This window comes from Charadrius vociferus, unplaced genomic scaffold, assembly GCF_000708025.1.
Source record: "Charadrius vociferus isolate BGI_N301 unplaced genomic scaffold, ASM70802v2 scaffold111, whole genome shotgun sequence".
Lineage (NCBI taxonomy): Eukaryota > Metazoa > Chordata > Aves > Charadriiformes > Charadriidae > Charadrius > Charadrius vociferus.
In genome coordinates this window covers 3,720,580-3,728,546 of record NW_009647046.1, presented here as the reverse complement: position 1 = coordinate 3,728,546, position 7,967 = coordinate 3,720,580, and the positions used below count along the sequence as shown (strand labels likewise).

The following is a 7,967-nucleotide window of genomic DNA, read 5'->3' as shown; positions in this document are numbered from 1 at the left end:
TATATCCTTTCCCTCCTCTCCCCTCTCCACCCCCCAAATTCCTACACCCCACACCTACGCTGTCCGGCAGCAGCAGAGGGCAGGCGGGGGGTCCCTGAGGCTGGGCTGCAGTGGGCACAGGGGCACACTGGCTCACAGGTGGGCATCGTAGTAGTACTCCAGCAAGTCAAGTTCATCACGCTTGCTTTTTCCAGCTCTGCGCAGCCCCGCTGGCCGCTCCCGGGCTGCCCGGGTCCTGACGTGTGGCTGCTTGGGTTTGATGCCGTAATCTGTGGGGAGAGGGGACAAGGCTGGGCTCAGCCTTGGGCTGGGGCAAACACCCAGCTGGAGTGGGTGAATGCATGGAAGGTGGTTTTGGAGGTGCGAGGAGAGCGCTGTACCGTCCACCAGGCCAAAGTGCTGCTGTGGGAGCTCTAGGGGAGCAGAGAAGTCCTCAGGGACTGAGTAGCTGGCCCTGCGGTGGAAAATTGGGGACAGGAGTGAGCCAAGACCCTCCACATGCCTCTTGTCTTCACCCAGCCTGGCCAGCTCGCGAGGGCTTGGTGCCACAAGTGCCAGCCCATGCCCAGCCCAGGAGCCCTGGAGTACCTCTGCAGGTACCAGGGCAGGGAGGAGGAGGAGGGAAGCACTATCACCTCTGGCGCAGGGGCAGCGGGAGGGCAGCCTCCAGCAGCAGGGTGAGCAGCAGGACCCAGCACCACATGGCACACACTGATTCCAGCTCCGCAGTGAGGTCACAGAAGAGCCACCCCAGTGGCCCGGGGACACTGGCTTTGTTGGGCAGGAGGCAGGTCCCCACAGCCCTCCTTGTGCTAGTTCACATCCCTCCACGCAACCACAGCTCCAGGGCTGCTTCCTGTCCTCACCACCACCCTTTGCCTCCCCCTCAACCTCTCCAAGAGCAAACTCCTTCATCTCAGTTCCTCCCCACCTCCAGGAGCGAACCCCCCCCAACACTTCCCAGGCTTTGCAGTCTTCAGCATATTCCTCTGCTAAAAGCCCAAAGGGAGCACAGTCCCTCACTCATGGCTTTTCCACACTGCTGCATGACGGGACGTTGCTGCCCTACTGAGATGGCAATACAGACCCCACATGCTGCCAAAACTCTGTGGTCCTCAACTGCGGTGGCGCATTAGGGGGTAGGGGAACATCCCCTATTTCAGGTGCTGAGGCAAGAAGACTGTGACCCCTGCAGCCCCAGAGTCCCTCAAGGACGGTTCAGGTAGGGCTGCTCTGCTCCTGCCACCCACTTGAGGCCAACGCATACAGCAGTTTCCAGCTCCAAAGCTCTGCACGGGGCTGGCAGCTGCCTGTGGAGCAATGCAGTGCCACCAGCTGGCTGCCCCTTTGTCCTGGCCAAGGGAGCCTCCACAGCAGCTCACTGAGCAGATTGATGCCTCAACTGTCCACCAGTCAGCAGAGCAGCTACAAAATGATGGCTGTGGCCGTCCAGGCCTCTCCTGGGCCCTTTATTAAGTGTGGCACAGCAGCATTTGCTGAATTAATCCCTCCATTTCTTCTCTGCCCTTGGCCAAGCCCCTGAGCCCTGGCTGGCAGCCATTCCACAAACCCTTTTAGCACACAGGAGGTGCTAGGACAGCAGCCTGCAAACTGCAGCTCTCCACACCCCCAGGGGAACCCCAAGGAAGCCGAGGACTGAACCAGGCAGGTGGAGTTAACAGAGGCTACAGTCATCGGCTGAGCAACACCTGACACAGGCCAGAGCAAAAGGCTTCTAAGTGACAGTGTATCCCAGGGCAGACAACCACAAAAGCTGCTCTTTCTGATGGAGAGACCTGCTGACTACCAGATACAAGGAAAGGCCACGCAAAGAGGGGAAGAGAGGTCGTTCAGATCAGTTCTTTCCATTCATTCAGTTTATTTGACAGACAAGCCCGCTCCAAGTGGATCGGCCAGGAACGGCCAACACAAGCAGGCTGCAGATCAATCTTGGCGCCATGAGGTGGGAGGCAACGCTCTCCAAAAAACACTACACTGGCAGCCGTACAAAAGGAGAAAAATCAAGTGCTTAAAAAAAAAAAAAAGAAGAGTTTGTCCCATCACCATCGCTGCAGCCACAGAATGGTCCAGAGAAAGAGGTGGCCAGGGTCTCTCTACGCATGTAGCATCCGTCATTCACAGCTAGATCTGTTAAAAAAAAAATTACATACACCCCCCTCCCCACCCTGCAAAACGGGAGCTCCTCATTGATGGTTCAACTGAAAATTAGACATTATTAACATCCCTCCCCCAGCCTGCTTGCCCTCCTTAGAAATGTCCAGCCATGGTCTTAGCAGAGAATAATCATCTTCTCATCAGCCCCAGTTATAGAAATAGATTTTCTGCCAAGCTGGCAAGTAATCCATCAGCGGCCCTGAAACAAGAGAACAGAGAGATCACACACGTAGCAAGGCAAGAACTTGAAGCTGTATGTATATGGGGCAGGTTCTCCCCTTCTCATTGTGATACCAAATAATCCCAAATCTCCAGTTATACAACTGAGACAAACCCAAGAATAGAACGGTTACTTTTCCCAAGATGGGAGACAACTTTGGGATGTGCTGCCAGAGATGAGAGCAGGACCAAGTGGGGTGTGAAACGTGGTCAGCACAGCCACAGTATGGGACACCACTCCCTCAGAGCTTACATGTCCAAGCCCCAGTGGGAAGGGGAGGTCTGCAATGTGCAAGGGGAAAACCCGCATGCAGCGAGTCAGGAGGACACTGCTGCGGCACTGAAAATAGGGAGACAACTCAGCAATAACAAGCAGGTGCAGACACAGAAGCAACCACTGTAGAGTGAAAATGCTTATGTAGCACATGGCTTAATGCAGGCTCCAAAGCCTCTCCAAAATCACTAACTGGAAGAAGCAGCTCCTGAGCTAGCCAGCTTTGTGACCTCCCCCAAGAAAGGACGGTCCCACAATGCCAGGCTAATCTAATGCCATATCACTGCCATGAACCACTCCAGGAACAACTTCACACCAGCAGGGAAGAGGAGGAGGTGAAATTCTGGCCCATAATAAAGGGACCCATCAGTGAAGGACTAGAAGACAGACCTCGTTCAGCCCTTTGATTTACTATCAGCTCCTGGCTGGATCAATACCTCTAGGCAACTGTTTTTCCTTAATGTCTGCACTGCAGAACAGGGATCAAGGGAAACAGTTCAGAAACAGGGGCTGCAAAGCAGGGCTCTGGTGCACCAGCTGAGAAAGGGAGCCCAGGAGAAGAGGCCTAGGTGGCAGAGACTGAGCTCTGCAGTCTGGAGGGGCACAGGGAGGTTTACCACTGTGGTTGAGCACAGGTCCCTAACAGCCAGGAAGCAACTCATCCTTTCCTGTTCCAGTTTAAAACATCACAAGGATCAATACAGGGTGCACCACTGCTAACCATTTCTACAGAGTTCCCAATTCCTTCCTCAGGTTGGAAACCAATTGACAATCTTTCTGCCCAACTCTCCGTATTTTTCTCCGCCCAACAGAAAAGGGGATATAGCAGTAGAGCCCACTTACGTGTAACAAAGCCAACTCCAGGCACATAATCAGCCAACAAGCGCAGAAGGAGGAGGATCCTGCCCCTAGGAAAGGGAGACAGTATGAACGAGTCCACCAGGACACCTCCTGCCCCAGCTGTTGAATGCAGGAACAGCAATGACAGCTGTTACGAAAGGGCTCCGATTAACCTGGTCACAGACACCCAGACCTCTTCAGATCTACTCACCCAGTCCCCTGATGCTATTTCTGTTAAAAGGGAAATTTTCAGCGAAAGCCCAGCAGGGGCCCCTTACTCTGAGTATCGGTCATAGAAAGGAGATCTCAGCAGGTAGTACAGCAGTAGGATGGTTCGTCGCCTCATCTCTGCTCGCTCTCGCTTGTTCAGGTCTTTCAGATCACTCAGCAAGCTCAGACTGGAAGGAGAAGGGCAGAGAACTAACTCATGGCAACAGCAGCCAGCAGGGAAAAGAAAGTGGGTCTCTAAATGCCCTCTGTTCTCAGGTCCACGCAGAGCGGGCTGTACCAGCTCAGAACAAACAGCACTGTAAGTATGGCAGAAAATACCTAAATACGTCAATCTCCCAGCTAAAGACCAGCCCCTGTGCTTATTTCTCTCAGTAGGGACTGCCCAGGACTGGGGAACAGGGGGAACTGTGATGCTCAGACACCACCAACCTCAAGCACCTGCAAAGACTCTTCCTCAGACTGACCTCGAGATGTCCAGGATTGCTGAGAGGAGCCAGGGTTTCCATGATCTCTGGCCCCACACTCCTAAACTCAATACTAGGAACACAGAGTCAAGGAACGGAAAGAACGGGAGATGCCTAACAAGAGGCACGCAGACAAGCGATCCCCTGGGTACCAGCAAAGCTCTGTCGAGTGCAAGAGAATACACCCTAAGGCAGTGCTGGGGGGAGGCAGGGAAGGGGGCGGGAAGACTTGCGTCCACAACTCCAGCAGCAGAGGCTGGCCGTCAAGGCATAAAGAGAAGGGAGGAGTCCTGAGGCCCCTGCCTCAGCAGAGCAGCAGCAGCAGTGCGAGAGAAGCCTGGCCTGGTCCTGCCCTGCAGCAGGGCCGAGCCCTCAGCACCCTCTGTCGGCACCCGGGGTATGGCATGAGCCTGCACACAGCCAGGGCAGGATACGGTGGAGCAGTGGGCGAGTAATGTAGATGGATTCTGCGATGGTTTCTTGGAGACCCAGAGGGGTGGGAGGCTGGTTCATCTCCTCCGCTCTTCGGCTCTGTGACTCTTCTCTCTGCTGGGGAGACCCCCAGTGTCGGGACTGCAGGGACGGGGCTGAAACAAGCAGATCAGGTCACTAACACAAATAAAACCTTCCTACCGCACTTCCTCACACCACCACCCCGCTGCTTTCTGCACCATGAAGGTGTGAAATGGGAAAGCTTGAAGAGCTGTGCACACAGCAACTGCCACAGCTGACCAGCACCCTCAGACTTGCCTCCAGAGGCAACAGAGCAGGGAGACACACCCGTAAAGTCCGTGCTTCTCAAAGCATAACCATGCTGAAGGGTTGTCTCCATTGCACAGCTCACTGGGGAAAATACAATTTAAATGCTAGCCTTGCAGCACGTGCCTGAATGCCTGTTACTCTGATATCCCACCCACAGGGCCCAGTGACTGACAGGATAAGCCCCAATACAAGGTTCTGATCTTTATTGCCCACACTCAGGTCATACATAAAGCACACAGAGCAGAAACAACCAGGCAAGGACAGAAAACGGGCTCGGCTACTTACTGCTCTGGAGAGAGCGCACAACACGGCTGGAACGCTTGCCAACATAGGTCTGATCCTTCCCCGAGGAGTTGCCTTCCATGTCTGCAGGAGAAAACAGCCACAGGGGTGAGGCTCCAAAGGAACACAACTCATCCCAGAGCTGGCAGCACCCTTCCCTACATTGCCATCAAGACGACCAGACTGAAAGTTCAATGCTGTGCAAACCGGACCATCCTGAAGGGGCTACGTAGTGCTGTCAGAGGGTGAAAAGGTAAATCTGCCTGACATTGCCCAGGCCTAGGATCTCTTTCCTTACCGTCAGACCAGGGGACACAGCTTGACTCACAAATCAGCCAATGGTTCCAGGCTTAGCCTCCTCCACCCTTTCCTTCCAGACTGTAGGACAACCCTGCCCCTAAGCTAACCCATGTTCCACAGAGGGTGGAAAATGCAACGCGGGTTGGCTTTGCATACCAAAGCCTTACAGTTCCCTGTGCCACCCAAGCCACTGCTATGATGAGTAATTCCTAGCAGGACAAGACACGTGGCCCAGCAAGGTGCCACGCCAATGATGACAGTACTGTGGGCTCACCTGAGGGGTGGAGAGGTTGATGCTGCTCCCTGTTCAGTGGCACAATGGGAGGAGACGTCTGGATGCCAGCTTTGTACCACAGCAGGAGCAGGAGACGAAGGATGGCTCTGTGGACAGACATATGGAAGTCTTCAATATCAGGCTACGGAGCTGGGCTCCTATTGCGCTGGAAAAGTGGCTTCCACAGAAGAAAGAAACACTCAGGTCTGCTCAGGGAAACTGGCAAGGCAGGAGGGGTAAGTGTCCCCTTCAGCAACACAGCATCCAGCACACTGTGGGGCTCCTAATTCCCCCAGCCTCAGTGATCATCAGCTCAGTCCTACTCGGGCTTTTTCTTAGGGTACTGCTGAGCCCCCTCCAGATCCCCTTTCCGAGCGCACGCTGCCCCTTTCCCTCCGCCCGCAGCACTTACTTAGCCAGCTGGATGAGGACAATGATGGTCCACCGGCCCATCTCCCCCCACACCCTGGCTGTCCCCATCTCTGCAAAGACCTCCACGCATTCTAGCACGCTCAGCCAGGTCCGCAGCTTCTGCTGGGGCAGTGACTGCAAAACACAGAGGGGAGGAGGGGGACAGGATGCAGGTTCTGCTTGGGAGTTAAACAGGGCAGAAGCATGGCCCAGTCTGGTGGGACTCTCAGAAATAAGCACCAGATGGCCCTGGAAGTCACAGCCCCAGAAACAAAAAGCGGTGCCTCCACTGAGGCCAGAATCTACACACAACCCCGCTTCTCTACCTCAAAGCAGGGAGAGACCAAGACATCACAGTATCACATAGAGTTGCTACCCCATAAACAGGGAAAACATCAGAGCTGTGTCCTTGGATTGCCTTCTACCCTAACTGACACAGCAGGACAGTCTCCTGGGCTGTGGCACTGTGCCTAACCTCCACAGCAAAACTCTCTCCTCCTTGTCCCAAAATTGGGATACATGACAAACCTCCTCCCTGGCTAGCACTGATGAGGGAGTATGCTTGGAGTACAGGGAAGGGGACCCAGAGTCCACCGTCACACCAGAGCGAATGACTGCTAAATACAGCACCAATCTAGATCCCTGGCATGAAGTCCAAGACAGCAGGTGCTCTTCCAGCCTGGATCCTTGCTCCCCACATGGGACCTTGCTGGTGCTGTCAACCATGGGATTTAACCCGTTGAAAAGCATCAATAAAGACAACACAGCTGAAATTCACTTCAGCCTTTAACGACCAGAGAAGCAAGTCTTCTGCATTTCTGTTTGTTACACACCTGACACTCCAGCCAGAGGGCTGCCAACAACCAAACCCACGCAGCAGGCAGGCTTGCAACAGAAGAGGCCTGTCTGGAAAAAAAAACCAACCACCCTTCTCATTCCCTAAAGGGTCTAAGAAGTTCTGGGAGCCAGCCTGGGGCTCTTGCAAGAGACACAGAAGGCGCTTATGTTGGTTTTGCTCAATACCACATGCAAAGGAAGAGTCTGAGGGACAGATTCAGAGCTCCAGCGCTCCAGAGCCACTGCTATGGAAACAGTGATAGTTATTCAGCAACACCTTTGCCTATCTCAAGTTCTAAACTCAAAAAACAAGTGGACCTCCTGGTGCAAGTCAGGGCCTGATTTCTGTGGTCCAGGGAGTGCTCTAGCCACTCCTTCTAGCCAGGAGCTACTGGGCAGGGCTGCTGTTTACCTGCATGCAGAAGTTGCCTCTGGCTTCTACATACCTGATAGCAAAGAGAGGCCACAGCAAAGACCTGTTAGTCTCTACAGACACTCCCTGAAACCTTCTGCAAGGATGAAAGCATGTGTCCCAGAACCTCCTCCCACACGCTCCAGCCTTACCACAGGCAGGCTCTGCTGCAGCTCCTTTCGGAGAATCCAGTCATTTAATAGCACTAGGAGGTTGGAAGCAGAGTACACTAGAAAAGGAAGAGAAGAACGCTGCAGTTACGAGATGCACGGAAAGCAAACTAAACTAGGACTGCTGCCTTTTTCCCCAGGAGGGGGTGAGGGAAGAAGGCCAGCAAGACGCGCAGATTCCTCCCATAAGCTGCAGGAGGATGCAGCCAGGCGTGAAGAAAACAAGGAGTCCGGTGAACGGCCCCGCGATCCCCCAGCCAGCCCCGCAGCCGGCGGGTGTCCGGCCTGGCCCGCCCGCGGCGCGCCCCGCGCCCCC

The 7,967-nt window shown here is 54.5% G+C and overlaps 2 protein-coding genes across 2 annotated transcripts in view; both read right to left on the bottom strand.

The window, feature by feature from the left end:
• Positions 1-7,967, bottom strand: part of PEX16 (peroxisomal biogenesis factor 16) — a 29,265-nt gene that overhangs the window by 16,406 nt on the left and 4,892 nt on the right. Inside the window, exons 3-11 of the mRNA XM_009895709.1 lie at positions 7,634-7,710; positions 6,234-6,367; positions 5,822-5,928; positions 5,251-5,331; positions 4,638-4,790; positions 4,204-4,276; positions 3,787-3,906; positions 3,512-3,576; positions 2,001-2,374 (exon numbers count right to left, since the gene is read on the bottom strand). Coding sequence (XP_009894011.1) covers positions 2,316-2,374; positions 3,512-3,576; positions 3,787-3,906; positions 4,204-4,276; positions 4,638-4,790; positions 5,251-5,331; positions 5,822-5,928; positions 6,234-6,367; positions 7,634-7,710 — 869 coding nt within the window. The 3' untranslated portion in view covers positions 2,001-2,315. The remainder of the gene's footprint in view (positions 1-2,000; positions 2,375-3,511; positions 3,577-3,786; positions 3,907-4,203; positions 4,277-4,637; positions 4,791-5,250; positions 5,332-5,821; positions 5,929-6,233; positions 6,368-7,633; positions 7,711-7,967) is intronic.
• Positions 133-703, bottom strand: LOC104295897 (chromosome unknown open reading frame, human C11orf94). The gene is made up of 3 exons (XM_009895711.1): positions 636-703; positions 381-448; positions 133-269 (listed from the first exon to the last, which is right to left on the bottom strand). The coding sequence occupies exons 1-3, from the start codon at positions 701-703 to the stop codon at positions 133-135; spliced, it is 273 nt and encodes a 90-aa protein (XP_009894013.1).

What these genes read in the sequence shown, in the direction of transcription:
- LOC104295897 (XM_009895711.1), bottom strand. Translation starts at nt 703, where the DNA reads ATGTGGTGCTGGGTCCTGCTGCTCACCCTGCTGCTGGAGGCTGCCCTC. An exon ending in CCGCTGCCCCTGCGCCAGAG is followed by an intron (nt 449 to 635) that starts GTGATAGTGCTT and finishes CCGCAGGGCCAG; the next exon opens with CTACTCAGTCCCTGAGGACT. An exon ending in GCACTTTGGCCTGGTGGACG is followed by an intron (nt 270 to 380) that starts GTACAGCGCTCT and finishes CTCTCCCCACAG; the next exon opens with ATTACGGCATCAAACCCAAG.